General features: G+C 42.0%; 1 protein-coding gene across 8 annotated transcripts in view; it reads right to left on the reverse strand.

Annotated features, from left to right (window-relative positions):
* synj1 (synaptojanin 1) overlaps positions 1-21,273 on the reverse strand; it is a 131,514-nt gene that overhangs the window by 100,007 nt on the left and 10,234 nt on the right. For all 8 annotated transcript variants that reach the window (XM_070893758.1, XM_070893754.1, XM_070893757.1 and 5 more), the window contains exons 3-6: positions 8,386-8,472; positions 5,905-6,172; positions 5,268-5,493; positions 971-1,054 (exon numbers count right to left, since the gene is read on the reverse strand). In XM_070893758.1, coding sequence (XP_070749859.1) covers positions 971-1,054; positions 5,268-5,493; positions 5,905-6,172; positions 8,386-8,472 — 665 coding nt within the window. The remainder of the gene's footprint in view (positions 1-970; positions 1,055-5,267; positions 5,494-5,904; positions 6,173-8,385; positions 8,473-21,273) is intronic.

Here is a 21,273-nt window from a genome sequence, read left to right on the forward strand (position 1 = left end):
TGCAGATGACACTAAATTGGGTGGGGGTGTGAGCTGCGAAGGGGATGCTAAGAGGCTGCAGGGTGACTTGGATAGGTTAGGTGAGTGGTCAAGTGCATGGCAGATGCAGTATAATGTGGATAAATGTGAGGTTATCCACTTTGGGGGCAAAAACGCGAAGACAGAATATTATCTGAATGGCAGCAGATTAGGAAAAGGGGATGTGCAACAAGACCTGGGTGTCATGGTTCATCAGTCATTGAAAGTTGGCATACAGGTACAGCAGGCAGTGAAGGTGGCAAATCATATGTTGGCCTTCATAGCTAGGGGATTTGAGTATAGGAGCAGGGAGGTCTTACTGCAGTTGTACAGGGCCCTGGTGAGGCCTCACCTGGAATATTGTGTTCAGTTTTGGTCTCCTAATCTGAGGAAGGACGTTCTTGCTATTGAGGGAGTGCAGTGAAGGTTCACCAGACTGATTCCCGGGATGGCTGGACTGACATATGATGAGAGACTGGATCAACTGGGCCTTTATACATTGGAGTTTAGAAGGATGAAAGGGGATCTCATGGAAACATATAAGATTCTGATGGGATGGGACAGGTTCGATGCGGGTAGAATGTTCCCGATGTTGGGGAAGCCCAGAATTAGGGGACACAGTCTTAGGATAAGGGGTAGGCCATTTAGGACTGAGTTGAGGAGAAACTTCTTCACTCTGAGAGTTGTTAACCTGTGGAATTCCCTGCCGCAGAGAGAGAATTGTTAATGCCAGTTCATTGGATATATTCAAGAGGGAGTTAGATATGGCCCTTACGGCTAAGGGGATCAAGGGGTATGGAGAGAAAGCAGGAAAGGAGTACTGAGGGAATGATCAGCCATGATCTTATTGAATGGTGATGCAGGCTCGAAGGGCCGAATGGCTACTCCTGCACCTATTTTCTATGTTTCTAGATAAATTATGCACCCTGCCACATCATTTTAAAAGACCGACCTGAAGACCTGGTTGCTCCCAGAACAATGGGATAGAACCTCGGATCTGGATAAAAGACGACACACAATCATCCAAGAATATCACCTGTGAAAAAATAAAGGAATTGCATTACTATATTGAAGTGGATGGTAGTTTAAGCACACCACTAACTTTCTATTCTTCATATGCTTTTATTCTTATTCTCAATACAATTAATAATGAGCATAGGACGACGAGAAAGAACAGAAAACAGAAACAAATTTAAATTTAAATATGCTTTTGATGCCGTTAGATAGAAATGTCCACATCTTATGGTGAAATCAAGAGGGATGGAAGTTCTAGATTTAGTTTTAGGGAACGAAGCTGGGCAGGTGAAAGAAGTATCAGTGGGAAAGCATTTTGTGGTAGTGATCATAATTCAGTTTGTTTTTGCATAATTATGGATGACAAAGATAAAATAGGCATAAAGGTTCTAAATTGGGGGAATGCCAATTTTACTACATTTGAGAAGTGATTTTATAAAAGTGGACTGGAAACAGCTACTTGAAGGTAAATCAGTGTCAGAGCAGTGGGAGGCATTCAAGAAGGATTTACATGGAGTTCAGGGTAAACGTGTTTCCACAAAGTAAAAGGGTAGAACTGCCAAACTTAGAGCCCCCTGGATGACTAGGTGCATACAGGGCAAGAGAAGGCAAAAAAAGCAAAGCTTATATCAGATATCGAGAGCTCAATACTGCATAAAAGCTAGAAGAATAAAGAAAGTGTTGGGGTGAAATTAAGTAGGAAATTAGGAAAGCAAAGAGAGGGCATGAAAAAATATTGGCAAGTATAATCAAAGAAAACCCAAAGATGTTTTATAATTATATAAAGAACAAGAGGATAACTAAAGAAAGAGTAAGCCTATTAAGGACCAAAATGGTAATGTGTGTGGGGAAGCAGAGAATATGGGTAAGGTACTTAATGAATACTTTGCGGCTGTCTTCACAAAAGAGGAGGACGATGCAGACGTTGAAGTTAAGGAGGAAGAGAGTGAAATATTGGATAGGATAAACATAGTGAGAGGCGAAGTATTAAGTGGTTTAGCATCTTTGAAAGTAGATAAATCACCAGGGCTGGATGAAATATATCCTAAGCTATTAAAAGGGAGGAAATTGCAGAAGCTATGATTATTTTCCAATACTCCCTGGCTGCAGGAGTGGTGCCAGAGGATTGGAGAACTGCTAACCTTGCACCATAGTTTAAAAAGGGAGGAAGGGATAAATCAAGTAATTACAGGCCAGTTAGTTTAACCTCAGTGGTGGACAAATTATTGGAATCAATTCTGAGGGACAGTATAAACCTTTATTTAGAAATACACAGATTAATCAAGGACAGCCAGCATGGATTTGTTATGGGAAGGTTGTGTCTGACTAACTTGATTTAATTTTGAGGTGGTCACAAGGGGGGTCGATGAGGGCAGTGCGTTTAATGTAATCTACATGGATTTTAGCAAGGCTTTTGACATGGTCCCATTTGGTAGGGTGATTAAAAAAGTAAAAGCCCATGGGATCCAAGGGAAGAGTAGCAAATTGGATCCAAAGTTGGCTCAGTGCAGGAAGCAAAGGATAATGGTTGACGGACATTTTTGCGACTGGAAGGCTGTTTCCAGTGGGGTTCCACAGGACTCTGTACTCGGTCCTTTGCTTTTTGTAGTATATATTCATAATTTAGACTTGAATGTAGAGGGCATGATAAAGAAATTTGTAGATGATACAAACATTGGCCATGTGGTTGACAGTGAGGAGGAAAGCTTTAGACTGCAGGAAGATATCGATGAACTGGTCAGTTGGGCAGAAAAGTGGAAAATGGAATTCAATCCAGAAAAGTGTGAGGTAATACATTTGTGGAGGGGCAACAAGACAAGGGAATACACAATAAATGGGAGGAAACTGAGAGGTGCGGAGGAACAGAGGGACCTTGGAGAGCATGTCCACAGATCCTTAAAGGTATCAGGACAGGTTGATATAGTAGATAAACAGGCATAAGGAATGGTTTCCTTTATTAGCCGAGAATAGAATACAAGAGCAAGGAAGTTATGCTTGAATTGTATACAGCACTAGTTAGGCCACAGCTGGAGTACTGTGTATAGTTCTTGTGACCACATTACAGGAAAGATGTGATTGCACTAGAGAGGGTACAGAGGAGATTTACAAGGATGTTGCCAGGACAGGAAAATTTTGCTTTAAGGAAAGATTAGACAGGTTGGGGTTGTTTTCTTTGGAACAGAGGAGGCTGAGAGGAGATTTAATTGAGATGTATAAAATTATGAGGGGCCTAGATAGAGCGGATAGGAAGGAATCATTTCCCTTAGCAGAGGGTTCAATAACCAGGGACGTAGATTTATAGTAGTCGGTAAAAGAATGAGAGGGGAGATAAGGAAAAATGTTCACCCCCAGAGTCTGGAACTCACTGCCTGAAAGGGTAGTAAAGGCAGAAAGCCCCATTACATTTATAAAGTATTTGAATATGAACTTAAAAAGCTGTGATCTACAGGGCTACGGACCTGGTGCTGGAAGGTGGGATTAGACTGGGTAGCTCTTTTTCGACCGACACGGGCATGATGGGCCGAAAGGCCTTCTTCTATCATAATTTTTTATGATTCTATGATGATCTGTTTCTGCCTTCTCTTCCTTATATAGTCATCATGTACTTGTTTGTATTGCTGGGAACACAACAGGAGATGGGGAAAATGGGATACAGACCACTCAGCCATGCACTGCAGAGGTTGGAGTTCCTGATCTCAAGATTAAGGATATAGAGGCATTGGAGAAAGTGCAAAAAAGATTCACAAGGATGATACCAGAACAGAGATATAAATATCAGGAAAGGCTGAACAGGCTGGGTTCTTTTCTCCAGAAAAGGAGAAGGCTGAGGGGTGACTTAATAGGAGGTCTTTAACATTATGTTGAGGTAGAGAAGATGTTTCCACTTGTGGGGGAATCCAAAACTAGGAGCCATTAATAAAAGACAGTCACTAATATATCCAATAAGGAGTTTAGGAAAAACTGCTTTACTCAGTGCTGAAAATATGATACTCGGTACCACAAGGAATAGTTGAAACGAATAGCATTGATGCATTTAAGGGGAAGCTAGTTAAACATATGAGAGAAAGGAATAGAAGGTTATGTTGATAGAGTTAAGAGCACAAGCAAGAAGAGGAGGAGCACAATTAGGCCATACGACCCCTCAAGTCTGCTCCACCATTCACTAAGATCATGACTTGTACATCAACTCCAACTTCCTGCCCTATTCCCATATCCCTTAGTGTCCAAAAATCTACCTATCCCAGTCTTGAATATACTCATCAACTAAGCATCCACAGCCCTCTGGGCAAGTGAATTCCAAAGATTCACAACCCTCTGAGTGAAGAAATTCCTCCTCATCGCTGTCCTAAATGGCCGACCCCTTATCCTGAGACATCCCTAGTTCTAGACTCACCAGCAGTGGATCAGCCTCTCAGCATCTACCCGTCAAGCCCTCTAAGAATTGTATACATTTCAATGAGATCACCTCTCATTTTACTAAGCTCCAGAAAATATAGGCCCATTCTACTCAATCTCTTCTCATAGGATAGCCCTCTCATCCCAGGAATCAATTTAGTGAAGGGTTAGATGAAGTAGGGTGGGAGGAGGATTGTGTGGAGCATAAACACTGACCTAGACCATTTGCACCAAATGGCTTGCTTCTGTGCTGTAAATTCTATGTAATCTATGCAAAATAACCCAGTGCATACTATCATGTGAGCCAGAGAAATCCTATCCCTGCAGTTTTGACTACATATCTGGCTGCAAGAGAGAAGGTCATTGAGTGGCAAGGTTTTCCTGTAAAATAGTTTATCGTATTTGCAATGCAGGGAAAAGGCAGAAGGGGATGAATGGTAGGGGAAAGCAAGAACAGTAAGCTCAACAGCTGCAGTCAGACAATGTTAGCACCAGGAAAAAAACAGCACACCACAATGGAGGGTAAATGGTCATGACACAGAACAGCACTGAAATCATGCAGTGGAACATGATCATTTTCAATCCCAATCCTTTGGCTTCTGCTCTTAACTTTTAGCTGTTGCAACAATTTATATAAATCAATCAGATTATTTTCATATTTTAATATCCATAGTTTTAAAGAGTTCTGATGAAAAACTGGAAAGCACAGAATTTTGATTACAGCTGCTAACAACAATACTAAAATATCTGATATGATTACTTGATTTCTGTGTAACTATTGTAACAATACATATCAAATAAGGACGGTTAAAAAATGGGGCTGACTCAAAATATTATACCTGTTCCGTTTCAACAAAGTTAGCTACTTGTCCATCATCATTTGCTCCTCGCACGTTGAATCTGGTCCCCGCTCTTTCACAGCTCAGACGTGAAATCAAGCAAGCTTTTGCTTGTTTGTGAGCAGCATAGATGGTCCTGATCTCCACTCCTCCACACATGAGTCTCAGTACCCACTCATCACAATTCACATCATAATGTTTCAGGTGCAAGTGTAATGACTGGTTCCTATGGGGCATAAAAAAAGAATAATGAACTTTTTTTTGACAGGAGTTATACATCTCATATCAAAACAGAACACCAAATTCTAAAAAGCTATTTTGAAACAAACATCTGAAAACTAATAGAATACACCTTGTTTATAGAATAATAAATTGGTTTCACAGTTATCTAGCTATTTAGAAGACTTAAGATTCACATCACTCAGAATTTCCATTGGAAACATATGCCTTGAAAATTACAGGTTTTAAACAGCCGAGTGTTCAATTAGTAAAAGCAACATTCATACTAATTTTTTGTGGCAAACAAAGTATGTTATAATTTCTATTTTTTTAAATTAAGAACATTTCAGCATTATAGACCAACCTTTAATATAATGTATTGCTTCAATTCTAGGCATTAACATAACTTCCGACTCACCAAAAAAAACGGTTGTCAGTTGTATGCTCCTGCATTCTACAATGGGCATTCAGGCTCAAGTCCAAGCTGACACCACTGGAAGACCAAGCAAAATAGAAGCTCCCAGAATTCAATACCTTCCGTACTTCGGAGATACGTTCCTCATCTGAAGACTCATTTCGAAGAGAAACAAATTCAGTAGAGGTGACTCTGAAGACTTCAGAATCTTGTATCTTTCCCACCGACATACAGCCAGTTACTAGCACAAGATAACGCAACATGTTGTCACCTGTAAGAGAGACATACACTCGAGTTGGCAGACAATTGGAATTAGCTGCACTAAAGGCTTCATTGAGGATACCTGGTGGTGCAATTAGTTAGACATTTGCATTTCACTTCAAGATCTGGTTCCAAACTCAGTCCAGAGTGATGAACACAGGATCAGGAGTTGGCCAATTAGCCCCTCGAGCCTGGGATGAAAGTTCTCCTTGTCTGCCATTATAACGGTCCTATTTGAATTAAGTTTTGGAAATCTCAATCCAGTGGTTATGAGACCACACCAAAAAAAAACTGGCCTAAATTCAATATTATTTGTTCATTTCGTTCAGACATGGCATTATGGCAAATGGAAAAATGATGCATCGTTCAAGGCTGGGGTATTCTTTCCAGGGTGAGGTTGAAGTATATTGTTGTGGCAGATAGAGGGAGCTGTATTCGGCCATGTTATACCTGATCTAGGAGTAGTTGCTGCTAAGACTGGGTACTTGAAATAGAAAGTGTTTCAATCCCCAAGACTAATATCATTCACTATGACAAACACAAACACAAAGTTCCCACAAAAAATGTCAGAAGACCAGTGTGAGTAAGAGAACATTTAAGAATTCTGATTGTTCCTTGCTGTTCAACAGTATCAGTATTTTTTCCCCAGTATAGGTTACATAATTAGTGGCCTAATTTGAATGAAACATACTAGCAGCATTCTAGCAGGACCAGGAGTGGCTGTAGAGTGGATTCATAAAATATAACCAAAAAAGTAATTACAATATTGTGCTGATTTATACTACAAATTTTGGACCACAATTCTTAATACTGCCATGTATTTAGTTTGGAAAAAGATTATGCTAAAAGAAAAAAGTTACAAGTGAAATAAATTCAGTGAAAAAATAAAGACTAATGATCTGGAATGCACTGCCTGAAAGGGTTGTGGAAGCAGATTCAATGGTAACTTTCAAAAGGCAATTGGATAAATACTCGAAAGGGAAAATTAATTGCAGGGCTATGGGGAAAGACCAGGGGAGTGATACTAATTGGATAGCTCTTTCAAAGAGCTAGAATGAGCACAATGGGCATAATGGCCTCCTTCTGTGCTGGCTGTATGATTCTATGTTACTGTATAGTAATATTAGACAATTTAATACATAAGCATTTTCACAGCTTGCAAGGTTTAAAGTGTGCAAATTATGATGCATAAGTTTAAAAAAAAAATTGTGTAAGAAACTTCAAAAACAAGACTTTGCAATCTCCAGTTGCTAAACCAACCTTGGTATTCAGTTTGGCCACTGCCAAAACTGGCAGTCATCCGAGTGCTAAATAGTGCATTAAGCATTCAACTGCGTACTTTGTTAAAATTATGACAGAGCAGTAGAGAAGTGAATCATTTTGTAAATATTCCAAACATTCTTTCCCAAAAATATAATTTTAAAAAGACGCTGCTTCATCTGATGACTCAGCTGGTATGGCACAGGTAGTTGAGTCACACAAATTATGAAAACTGTCGGCTGTATTCCTGGTCTGTGCTAACAGCCAATTTCAGCAAGCAGTGGGGGTGCTATGATTGACCTCTGCTCCCCTGCAGTAGGAGAAATTGGCAATGTTCCTGATCGCTAATTAGTGACCCCTGCTGGAACCATACATGTGGAAATTGGGTTAGGATAGGATTGTTTTTTGTAGTGGTGACTCAACGTTAAATGCTGGTAGACTATTTAAGCTCCCATGTGAAGAATGGCCACTTGAACAAGATATAGCGCCTGGTGCCTATGGAAGCATATCCCAGCAAGGGGGTCAATCCCTTCAGCAGAGGAGATGGGAAGAATTTTTTTTTTAATAAATGAAAAGGTTATGCAACGGGTTTTTTTGGACAGGATCATGCTTTGAATCATTCAATTTAGCTTCAGACATTCCCAAGAGCATATTGTCTATGGCTGTTTACAGGGAATTTAGTTGTAGAAGGCTGTCATTAAGCACTGACAGTAAAATAAAACTCTAATCACACGTCAAGTTAAGACATAAATCCTCAGATTAAGGACAGTCGCACATTAATGAACAGCAAAAATAAATAACAGGTAACCTAAGTTTTGAAAAGAGTACTGCAAATATTGTAGATGATTGATGAGCAGTATGGTTTACTCAATTTTCATATTTGTTAAAGATAACCTTAAATAATAATCTTAACATTAGTTATAACTAAAATTCTATACACAATGAAAGTCACAGGTTACTTACCAAGATTCAACCTCAAAACTCCCAAAAGGCCATATGCGTCTAGTAGTTTGCTGTACATGTTTTTGATGGCCTCTTTCTCTGCTGATGCTGTATGAAACAAAACAAAAGTTTAAAGCAAAGAAAATAGTAAAAGGCGAACACCAAATGTTCAAGGCATCAATGATATTATCTTTAAAAGCAAAAATAATTTGCATGCACATAGCACCCTTTAACAGAGAAAATGTGACAAAGCACTTAAAAGGGGAGAAATAAAATAAAAATATAGATAAAATGAATGAAGGACTGGGCATCAAGTCAAAGTATGAGAGTTAGAAAGGTGATTAAAAGCTCGGTCGAAATGAGAAGGTTTTTTTTAAATAAAGAGGTGGATAGGCTGGGGGTGGTTAAGCAGAAGGTTCGAGAGTAAAGCGAAGGCAGCTGAAGGGTCTGCTACCAACAGTGGAGCAGCTAAAGGTGTTGGGGGTGGAGGGGTTGGTGCACAAAAACAGAGTTGAAGGATCCCAGGGAGAAAAGAGAGAGACAGAATAGGGTGAGGTATGGAGGGATTTAATGGAAGTAATGAACAAATGAAACGGAGTACAGGACCAGACACAAGAGGCTTAGTTTTGAACAAGCTGGTGCTTATGCAGGATGGAGGATAAGACAGAATTCGAGAAATCAAGTCTTGAGATGACAAAGGCATAGTTAAGGGCTTCAGTAGTAGCGGAGATGAGGTAGGTGATATTGTAGAGGAGAAAGTAAGCAGTCTAAGTGATGGATATGATGGGGGATTTGAAGCTCAGCTCTAGGTCAGACAAGACCCAGATGCATCAGATGGCTTGGTTCAGCCTGAGCAAGTTGCTGGGGAGGGGGATGAACTCAGTGGCAAGTGGGTGAAGTTTTATAGTGGGACCAAAAACAATGGCTGCATTCTTCATATTCAGTTGGAGGAAATTCTGACTCATCTATGACAAGCAGCACAGAGGTGGTTGTGCGGTTCCAAGTGGTAGTGGAGAGGTAGGACATCAGCATACATTCAGAAGCTCACCCCATACTTGAGAATGAGATCACCAAGGAATAACACACAGATGAGAAAGAGGAGGTTGCCAGAGCAACAGCTAGCCTCACATTCTCTAACCTTTGTTGATTCTGAAGATGTCTCAAGAGAAATGAATAAAAAAGACTTGCCTTTATGTAGTGCTTTTCACAACCACCGGATGTCCCAAAGTGCTTACAGCCATATATAAAATATATTTTGCACACAGCTAGTTCCCACAAACAGCAATGTGATAATGACCAGATAATCTATTTTAGTGATGTTGATTTGAGGGATAAATATTGACCAGGACACTGGGGATAACTCCCACACTCTTCTTCAAAATAGTGCCATGGGATCTTTTACGTCCACCCGAGAGGGCAGACAGACAGGACTTCAGTTTAACATCTCAACCGAAAGACGGTATCTCCCACAGTGCAACACTCCTCCGTACTGTACTGGAATGTCAGACTAGATTTTTGCGCTCAAGTCTCTGGAGTGGGACTTGAACCCAGAACTTTGTGACTCAGAGGTGAGAGTGCTACCAACTGAGCCACTGGCTGAATAAGAAATGCCATTTTTCATACTGAAAAGGTCAGTCCTAATATTTGCAATTTTTCATCCATCCCAACTGAAAGTATGGAGAAGGGCTGTCCAGAAAAAGCAGGATACCCAAGGGTACCTTTCATCAAGACTACCTCATTAAATTTTAGGCGTTAGTCTTAGCTCATTTAGTCCGAGTCAGCCCTACTCCAGAGATTTAAGCAAATAATCTAGGCTGGAACATCAGTGCAGTACTTTCAGAGGTGCCGTCTTTACGTTGATAGGTTAATCTGAATTTTAAAAATCCTAGGGCACTACTTGAAGAACAGGGGAGTTCTCCCTGACCAACATTTATCACTCAACCAAAACCCCGAAACAGATTGTTATTGCTGTTTGTGGGACCTTACTAAATGCAAATTGGCGGTCACGTTTCCTACATTACAATAGTAACTACACTTCAAAAGTATTTAAGTGGTTGTAAATCATTTTGGGACATGCATGTTATTCTTCTTTTAATTTTCACCCCAACTCTTGTGAAAATGTGTAATTGGCAAGAGGAAACATCTTCAGTGCGCCATCATGTATTGGTTTCCAGTTCACAGATTTGAATTTTTCACCAGTATAAAAATTTGCATTACAAAATTCAATGCTGCATCAAATCAAACCAAACATGCATGTTTTTCTGATGGAATTGTTCAGACACTCCAGTATCTGGACTTCACACTGTGCTGTAGAAAAATTTAATTATTCTTGGCTGAACATGTAATAATTGGATTTTGGTTATCCAACAGCTTGCTTGTCACAGATAATACACCTATTCAATGATAAAAGCAACTAACAGCAGTAACAGAAACTGCTGATAACTTGCCTATTTCAATGAAATACTCATCTGGCTGCTCTTTAATTTTTCAGTGCTACAAACAGCAGGTTTATTCTGCTCAAATCTTCCAAATAATTACATATCAGAGAATACAAATTGATAATACGATAAATGTCAGGCATTACTGGATTGCAAAAGATCCTCAAGAATGAATGTTCAGGTAGAGAAATAGGCTTCCAGCATGTGTAAAACTGTATAGTGACTTCACGAGAGCCATATGTGTACTCCAGGATTAAAGAAAAAAATACTCAATAGTTTAAAGTTCCTTAGGACAGGACAGCTCAGCTACTTTATTTTCCTAGGCAACCAAGAGCGCGTACATCTTTGACAAAGGCGGATTTTTATTGTTTGGATTTAATTTCTCAAACTCATCAAGCATCTGTTTACAGGAAGATTTCCCTACCCTTACACCCCACATACATCCCGAAGTCAACCCATAACATGTATTTAGTTCCGACAGGGAGCATACTTTCTCCTCTTCAAACATATCCCTGGTCGTGAGAACTCCTGCCTCCTTGCAACTTTGAAAGCAGAAGATTTCCAAGGTTGTAAATGGGAATTTTCTCAGATTGCCAGAAACAATTCTTTAAGGAGCATTCCACCATTATTCGGGAAATGCAGATGGATTTTAGGATCTCATTCTCTGCTTTAAGCAACAAAAAAAAAAGCACACAGTTGAATCCCTCCACGTGTTTTGCCTTTTTCAATGACTTGCTATACAAAGCCCAAGTAAGGAGGAAACACTCATTTACTTAGATTATAAAAAGGAACGAATCTTAAAGTCTCCTACTCCTCCCCTCCCCCCACCCCCACCCCACCAATGTCTTTCCTTCTCTGAAACCTGACCAGACCGAAGGAAGAAAAGTTGCTGCCTGAAACAAAATTTAAATGTTTGGTTGGGGATTTTAATAAAGTAAATAAATCTTATATTTAATGTTTCAATTATGCTTATCTGTTCCTGTAAAGACTAAGACAGTGCTTTCCAACTGCCACATCATGGCCCCAAGTTTCCACATGATTTGCTCCTGATTTTTAGGAGCAACTGGTGTAGAACGGAGTATCTTAGAAATCGGAATTCTCGTCATTTAGTTTGCTCCAGTTCTAGTCAGTTAGAACAGTTTCACTTTGGAACAGAATTTTCAAAAGGGGGCGTGTCCGGCCACTTACGCCTGTTTTCAAAGTTTCGTCAGTGAAAACTTACTCCAAACTAACTTAGAATGGAGTAAGTGAAGATTTTTGTACGCTCGAAAAAACCTTGTCTACACTTCAGAAAATCAGGCATAGGTTACAAATCAGGCGTCGGGAATGGTGGGGGGGAGGGGGTGTTTAAAGGGAAGTTTACAAACATTAAACACTTCAGTTTTACAAATAAAGAGCCATCATCAATAATAAATGATAAATACACCAATAAATCAATCAAAAAAAATTAATAAGAAATAATTTTTTTTTAAATCAAAAAATAAAAGATTTTCTACTTACTGACTGCAGCACCGGGAGCCCTCCAACAGCGTGCTGGGATGCCCCCCTCAGTCTGTCTGTATGTGTGTCTCTATCTCTCTGTCTGTCTGTATGTGTGTCTCTCATTCTCTGTCTGTCAGTGTCTGTGTTTCTGGGGGGGGGGGGGGGGGGGAAGGAAGGAGATTGGGGGGGGGGGAAGGAAGGAGATTGGGGGGGGGGGGGGGGAAAAGAGGAGCGGGTGTCAGGTCCGGTCCAGAGGCGGGAAGCGTGAGTCGAGTCGGGTCGGGAGGAAGCAGGAGCTGGCCGTGGGAGGAGCCTTATTCATGCAGCCCCAGTGAGGCCATTCAGCCAGGGCTAGGGGCTGCGTGCTTCGGCCCCTCCCACACAGTGTCGGGTGCCTGGAGCTCCTGCACATGCGCGCCCACTGTCGCGCGCATGTGCAGAGGTCCCGGCACTGTTTTCGACGCAGGGACCTGGCTCCGCCCTCTACAGCTCCTGCTGCGCTGCGCCGAGGGCCAGAGGACCTGCAGGGAGGTGGAGAATCTGGAGTCGTTTTTTTTTTTTTTTTAGGCGCACTTTGTGGCGCGAAAAACGGACGTCCAGGTCAGGACTGCGCCGTTCTAGGCGCGGCTCGAAACTTGGGCCCCATATTTGCAAAACATGAACACAGAAAATACGATCTATGCTGATGCGGTGGTATTATTTGATCTACCTACAGAACAAGTAAAACAGTCAGATCTGCTACTGATCTGTACTAATCCGTTTTCAACAATTTAAAACTGATTCACTCAGAATTAGTACCATTGTTGAATATTTGCAGTTTTCCAATCTGCTGGGGCCTCCCCAGCAGCCAGGGAATTTTGGTAAATTACAACCAATGCATCCACTATCCCCGCCACTACTTCTCTTAAGTCCCTAGGATTCAAGCCATCAGGTCCAGGGGATTTATCCGCCTTTAGTCCCATTATCTTACTGAGTACCACCTCCTGAGTGATTGTGATTGTGGTAAGTTCCTCCCCCCTATAGCCCCTTGACTATCCACTGTTGGGATAGTTTTAGTGCCTTTTACCGTAAAGACTGATACAAAATATTTGTTCAGAGTTTCTGCCATCTCCATGTTCCCCATCACTAATTCCCCGGTTTCATCCTCTAAGGGACCAACATTTACTTTAGCCACTCTTTTCCTTCTTGTATACCTGTAGAAACTCTTATCTGCTTTTATATTTTGTGCTAGTTTATTTTCATAGTCTATCTTCCCTTCCTTCATCATTTTTTTAGTCATTCTTTGCTGGCTTTTAAAAGCTTCCCAATCTTCTGACCACCCAGTAGTTTTGGCCCACTTTGTATGCCTTTGCTTGTAAATTGGATACCATCCTTTATTTCTTTAGTTAGCCATGGATGGCTATCTTTTCTTTTACTTAATCAACTGCAAACTGATTTAGGTATATGGAACATGCTTTGATACATTCAGATCATGGTGCGTTTAAACCAAAAAAGGTCACTTAAAGCCCTGTAAAATCAATTTAAAAAACACATGATTTGAAATGTAGCCAAATATATCAATTAAGGATAATGGTGGTGGATCTATGGGAGAAATGTGTCAGTTAAATATAGAACTAATACTAGTTGATTGGAAAATAGCTTCTCAAATTTTTAAGAAAGGTGAGAAGCAGGATCCTGAAAATTACAAGTCTGTTAATTTAACATTTAAACAATCCCCTGACATTTAGAGAGTGTGTTGGTAATACCGTATGGAGCCACACAAACCAGAAAGTCCTATTTTCAATCATTGTGCCACCCAGAACAGCAGTTGGGGCACTGGAACTGGTTCCAGTCCTCTTGGACTACTCTGCTCCACAGCCTTGACATTTCTCTTACTGCTTTTGAATTTATCCTTTCCTGAACCCCTCCCCCTCCCTCCTCCCTCCTCCCTGGTTTAAACTTAAAATCATTTCAGTTACAGTACTTTTAAGTAATAATGGTCACAAAGGTTGTACAATTAAGATCCATTTTTGACAAAATGGTTTTGGGAGAAACTGGTGCTGAAACATTCAGTCAACAGCCTTTAACATTTTAGATGGTGTAACAGAAATAATCCAACAGGACAGATTACTGGTCCAGATTATCTCCTGCAACATTTTCATTGCTTTGCCCTGATAACAGCCTCACCGTAAAACAGCAGTATCGGTTCTTGGAAGATGACCCACAAATTCAAGGTCAAACTGCCATATTCAGGATTTCTTAAATCGTGTTTATTCTTTATTATCAATATTCCATGAAAACTGGATTAAGTTCAGCTCACACTTCGATTGAAAATGTTGGAGACTTTACAGAGATGTTTCAACACACTGCTGCCAGTATTAGTCACTTTTCAGCACACTCATTCATTTTTGATTTAATGAATAAACTTTGTGCCACGTTTCTACACCAACATTCCCGCTAAGCTGCACGACTGCATGCCCGCGCAGGCCACTCATTTATATGGGAGAAACCATGCATGCACAAAAATTTGAATGGCCCACATAGCCACTTAAAGGGACCGCGCACTAAAAAAAGGCTGCGTCAATTGTACTAACTGAAAGGCAGCCGTTTCTCTGATTGGCTCTCCATTTTCACATGACCTATTGCTAATTGGTCCCCTTGAAGGCTAAGTCACATCCTAAAGTTCCTCTGGAATGTGTAACTGGATGGCCCAGCCCAAGTTCTGACTGACTTTCCAATTTGGAATTCGATCCATTTTGACTTAAGCCAGAGAGGATAGATCGCCCCAAATGCCACCAAGTTCCAGCCGAAGTCCATTACCCTAGTGTAAGTGCATCCCTCCGCCAGCTGAAGACCCATACCCCAACGCAAGTGCATCACTCCCCCAGCCAAAGTCCCTTACCCAAGTGCAAGACCTCGCCACCCCCCCACTCCTCCAATAGACTGTGTACAGATTGTTAACATGTTTATTGGGTATGAAGTGAATTGTGATAGTGTCCTGACTTCTGGATTTCATCCACCCCAACGATATCCCTTGCAACACATGCACCGAGCTTGCATGCACCAGGGGGGTTGGAAGAACGTGATCAGTCTTCTTGGAGTTCCCTCTCTCCCCTCTGATCCCAGGCTCTCGCTCCCCTCCCCCCACGCTTCCCGCCGGCCCGTCTCTCGCTCTCCTCACCAGGGTCCCAGGGCTGCTGACGGATCGGAGGCAACAAGTGAAGCCGGTTATGGTACGGGCATCAGGGGACAGGGGGGGAGGGAGGAGGAGAGGAGAGGAGAGGAGAGGAGAGGAGAGGAGAGGAGAGGAGAGGAGAGGAGAGGAGAGGAGAGGAGAGGAGAGGAGAGGAGAGGAGAGGAGAGGAGAGGAGAGGACGCATGCACAGAATAGGGCTAGTGGGAATTGCGCTAGGGTGGGGGGGGGGCGGAGTCGGTGATATTTGTCCTAACTCTCGCTTTTAAATTGGGTATCAATCCAGTGGCTCTCTTCTGAACCTTTTCCAATGCCTCTTTATCACCCATCATGTGAGGGGCCCAAAATTGGACACAGTATTCCAAACGAAGGTTAACCAAGGCCTTATGCAAAGACAGTATAGTATATTTTGTTATGTAATTGTTACATTGGATGAGGCAGCTGCAGGCCTGGGCAAGATCAATGGACTACTAAAACTGCATTTCCAGACACAGGAACTGCTAGACAAAAAAAAATCAAGGTGCATCTAGTTTGCCTTCTACCATTCTACCAGCCTTCTAACACAATAATGGAATTGCTGACTAATCCTGGCAATCAATCTCCATCAATTAGTCAGCAACAGGCCCACACGTGAGGCAAGGAAAATGCCCAATGGTAGAAAGCTTCGGAAACCACAGGTCCAAAAAAACCTGTTCCTCACAAGCACGTTGCATTTACCACCTATCATGACTCACTATTAACATACTGCATCCCAAAGCACATTTTCTGAAGAGATTTATCTAATTGGCATTTGAATGAATCAACACTTTCTGCTTCCACCAACTCCCTAAGGAACCTGTTCTATAGATTTTTCACTCGCTCAGTGAAATTATGTTTCCCCGCCCCATCAAGTGCAGAACGCATCCTTTGCTGCGACTGTTCATAGAATCAGAGGTTTACAGCACGAAAGGAGGCCATTTCGGCCCATCATGTTCTTGCCAGTCAACAAGAGGCTATCCAACCTAATCCCACTTTCCAGCTCTAGATCCGTAACCCTACAAGTTACGGCACTTCAAGTACACATCCAAGTACTTTTTTTTTTAAAAACGTGGTGAAGGTTTCTGCCTCTACCACCCTTTCAGGCAGTGAGTTCCAGACACCCACAACCCTCTGCGTGAAGAAATTTCCCCTAAAATCCTCTCTAAACATTCTACTAATTACTTTAATTAGTTGTTGACCCCTCTGCTAAGGGAAATAGGCCCTTTCTATTCACTATATCTAGGCCCCTCAATTTTATATACCTCAATGAGGTCTCCCTCAGCCTCCTCTGTTCCAAGGAAAACAAATTCAGCCTATCCAATCTGTCCTCATAGCCAAGATTCTCCACTTGCAGCAATATCCTCATAAATCTCCTCTGTACCCTCTCCAGTGCAATCACATCCTTCCTGTAATGCGGTGACCAGAACTGTACGCAGTACTCAGTGACCTAACCAGTGTTTTATTCAGTTCAAGCTTAACCCCCACCCCCATCCCTGCCCTTGTATTCCATGCCTCGGCTAATAAAGGCAAGTATTCCGTAGGCCTTCTTCACCACCTGATCTACCTGGCCTGCTACGTTCAGAGATCTGTGGACATGCACTCTAAGGTCCCTTTGTTTCTCTACACTTCAGCATCCTACCATTTAATGTGTATTCCCTTTCCTTGTTAGCCCTTCCCAAATGCATTACCTCACACTTCTCTGGATTAAATTCCATTGGCCACTGTTCTGCCCACCTGACCAGTTGATTGATATCTTCCTGCAGTCCACAGCTTTCTTCTTCATTATCAACCACACATCAGATTTTAGCATCATCTGCAAACTTCTTAATCATACCCCCTATATTCAAGTCTAGATCATTGATGTACATCACAAAAATCAAGTGACCTCATACTGAGCCCTGCGGAACCCCACTGGAAACATCCTTCCAGTCACAAAGACACCCATCAACCATTACCCTTTGCTTCCTGCCTCTGAGCCAATTTTGGATCCAACTTGCCCTGGATCATGAGCTTTTACTTTCGTGACCAGCTTTGCTAAAATTCATATACACAGCATACGCTTGGCCCTCAACAGCCATCCTGGTTACCTCCTTGAAAAATTCAATTAAGTTCTAGACAAGGTGAAATAGATAGTCAAGGTCCATGTTATCTAGTCCCTTCAGAATTTGAAAGCATATCTCAAACTCTCACCAGTCACTTGACAAGGTACTACAGGGCTTCTGAAATTGCTCAGTTTTCAAAGAATGACAGAAACTACTTGTAGCCTAAGCTGCTACATGTGTCAAATCTACAATTTTAACAGATTTGGATGAAGGTCCATTGTCATTAATATGTAGAATGAGTGAGGCAGCTGGCTTCTTTGATCAGGAAGTTGCAAGCAAATTTTGCAGTTAAAGTGACAGAGAAAAAATGCAGTCTAGTTAGAGTTGCCAATTTCACACATTTATTCTATTCACGTAAAATGTACTCATTGTCTGATGAGTCATGGTTTGATATTACCAACTCTACATTTTGTTTGACAACCTGTTGAAAGGTTGATCGAGTAGAGAGAGAAAAAAAAACTATTTCCTCTGTCGAGTGGGTGAATAACCAGAATTTATAGATTTAAAATCATTGCCAAAGATCTGGCGGGGAGATGAGGAGAATTTTTTTTCCATACAAGAGTTGTCACAACCTTGAACGTTCTATCTGAAAAGCTGGTGGAAGCAGATTCCATAAATAGCTAAGAGTTGGAAAGGTACGTGAGGATGAGAAGGAAGAGGAACTTACAAGATTACAGACATGAGAAATAGGAGCAGGAGTAGGCCATATGACGACTGATCTGATCATGGAATCAGCTCCATTTCCCTGCCCGCTCCCCATAACCCTTTATTCCCTTATCGCTCAAAAATTTGTCTATCTCCACCTTAAATATTCTTGATGACCCAGCCTCCACAGCTCTCTGGGGAAGAGAATTCCACAGATTTACAACCCTTAGAAGAAATTTCTCCTCATCTCAGTTTTGAATGGGCGACCCCTTATTCTGAAACTATGCCCCCTAGTTCTAGATTCCCCTAGAAGTGGAAATATCCTTTCTACATCTATCTTGTCGAGCCCCCTCATTATCTTATATGTTTCAATAAGATCACCTCGCATTCTTCTGAACTCCAATGAGTATATGCCCAACCTATCTTCATAAGTCAACCCCTTCATCTCCAGAATCAACCTAGTGAATAAAGCAAGGATGGGGAACTATGCACAGCTGCTCTTTCAAAGAGCCATCTCAGGCATGACGAGCTAAATGGCCTCCTTCTGTGCTACAAGTTTCTATGGGGCCGATTTTCATCAAGGCCTCCGCTCACTCAAGTGCCGCCAAGGTACCGGACGGTACTTTGGACGGGATATTCATGGCCGAGGTCCCTCGAAGGTTGGCGGGCAGCAAATGGACGATGTACGCCGCCAATCTGGGCGGCAGCAGGCGGGAGGTCTCATTCTCAGTGGCAGAGGCGCTGCCACCAAAGTACCGCTGAGGATGGAGTCGGGCCCACGGAGGGTCGAAGACCTGGAAAAAAACACCAATAAAAATGTTTAAAACTAGCCAAAGACCTTCAGGCGACCCCATGCAGGTAAGTCGCTGTTGAAATTTTTTTTTAAAATAAATATTCACTTACTTTTTTTCAGGTTCTTCAGACTTACCATCAGCGACCGACCAGCCTCGTCCAACCCCGTTCTGCCTCAGAGTCCCACCCGCAGCAATCTGGGCGCTCAGTTGCACCACTCGGCTGTCCGCTGACATCAACGGACATTTCCCATCGGCTCTCTCCTCTCGCCCGCACCAGGCCACCTCCAAAGTGGCACTAGGCGGATCTTGACAAGGAATGTCGGCGGCAGTGGGCAGTGAGGTGATGAATTTCGGCCCCCATCATTCTATAAATTATGTTTGCCATAGCTCTTGTTTTTTTAAAAAATAAAAACACGAATGTTATGGCAAACTTTGCTGCGAAGCACTGCCTTGCGAATTTAAAATAGGTCAACAGTAACTTCATCTCCAGCCGCACTGGTGGTTGTGCATCATGCCTATGTGTCTCAATGAAAATGCTGAATTCCACACACTTTGTGCTGGTCACTCTTTCCAAGTACTCCCACTGAACTATATACTGAGAACATCATGAAGCCCAGGATACCAGCCTCAAGCATTGCTTCTATCTGTGGCAATCTTTTCACAATTTTTATACCTGCAACACTGTCTCTTATAGACAGAATTAACCATTAGCTTCAGAAATATTAGATGAAATAAACAAAGAGAGAGAGGAAGTATTAATGGGCTTAGCTGCTTTGAAAGTGGATAAATCCCCAGGCCCGGATTAAATGTATCCCAGGCTGTTAAGAGAAGCAAAGGAGGAAATAGCAGAGGCTCTGACCATCATTTTCCAATCCTCTCTGGCTACAGGTGTGGGGCCAGAGGACGGCTAATGTTGTACCGTTGTTTAAAAAAGGGCAAAAAGTATAGGCCGAGTAATTACAGGCCAGTCAAAAAAATTCTGAGGGACAGGATAAACCTTCATTTAAAAAGACATGGATCAATCAAGGACAGCCGGCATGGATTTGTAAAGTGGAGATCGTGTCTGATTGAATTTTTTGAAGAGGTAACACGGAGGGTCAATGAGGGTTGTGAGTTTGATGTGGTTTGTATGGATTTTAGCAAGGCTTTTGATAAGGTCCCACATGGCAGACTGGTTATGAAAGTAAAAGCCCATGGGACCCAGGGCAAAGCAGCAAGTTGAATCCAAAATTGGCTGAGGCAGGAAGTAAAGGGTAATGGTTGATAGGTGTTTTTGTGACTGGAAGGATGTTTCCAGTGGGATTCTGCAGGTCCTTGCTTTTTGTGGTATATATCAATGATTTGGACTTGAATGTAGGAGGTATGATTAAGAAGTTTGCAGCTGATACAAAAGTAGGCTGTGTGGTTGATAATGAAGAAGAAAGCTGCATACTAGAGGATGATATGAACTGATCAGGTGAGCAAAACAATAGCAAATGGAATTCAATCTGGAGAAGTGTGTGGTAATGCATTTGGGGAGGACTAACAAGGCAAGGGAATATACATTAAATGGTACGACACTGAAACATGTAAAGACCTTGGAGTACAGGTCCACATATCCCTGAAGAGTGCAGACCAGGTAGATAAGGTGGTGAAGAAGGCATAAGGAATACTTGCCTTTATTAGTCGAGGCATGGAATACAAGAGCAAGGAGGTTATGCTTCAACTCTATAAAACACTAGTCAGACCACCTCTAGAGTAGTATGTGCAGTTCTGATCACCTCATTACAGGAAAGATGCGATTGCACTGGAGAGGGTACAGAGGAGCTTTACAAGGATGTTGCCTGGTCTGGAAAATTTTAGCTATGAGGAAAGATTAAGTGGGCTGGGTTTGTTTTCCTTGGAATAGAGGAGGCTGAGAGGTGACCTTATTGAGGTGTATAAAATTGAGGCATCTAGATAGAGTAGATAGGAAGGACCTATTTCCCTTGGTAGAGGGGTCAATAATCAGAGTACATCGATTTAAAGTAATTGGTAAGAGGTTTAGAGGAGATATGAGGAGAAATTTCTTCACCCAGAGAGTGGTGGGGGTGCAGGGCTCATTGCCTGAAAGGATGGTAGAGGTAGAAAGCCTCCACATTTAAGGGGTGCTTGGATGTGCACTTATAGTGCTGTGACCTGCAGGGCTACGGACCAAAAGCTGGAAAGTGGGATTCGGCTGAATAGTTGTTTGTCGGCCGGCATGGACATGGGCCGAAATGGCCTCCTTCCATGCCGTA

The sequence above is a fragment of the Pristiophorus japonicus genome, chromosome 11 (assembly GCF_044704955.1).
Source record: "Pristiophorus japonicus isolate sPriJap1 chromosome 11, sPriJap1.hap1, whole genome shotgun sequence".
In the NCBI taxonomy this organism is placed as follows: Eukaryota; Metazoa; Chordata; class Chondrichthyes; family Pristiophoridae; genus Pristiophorus; species Pristiophorus japonicus.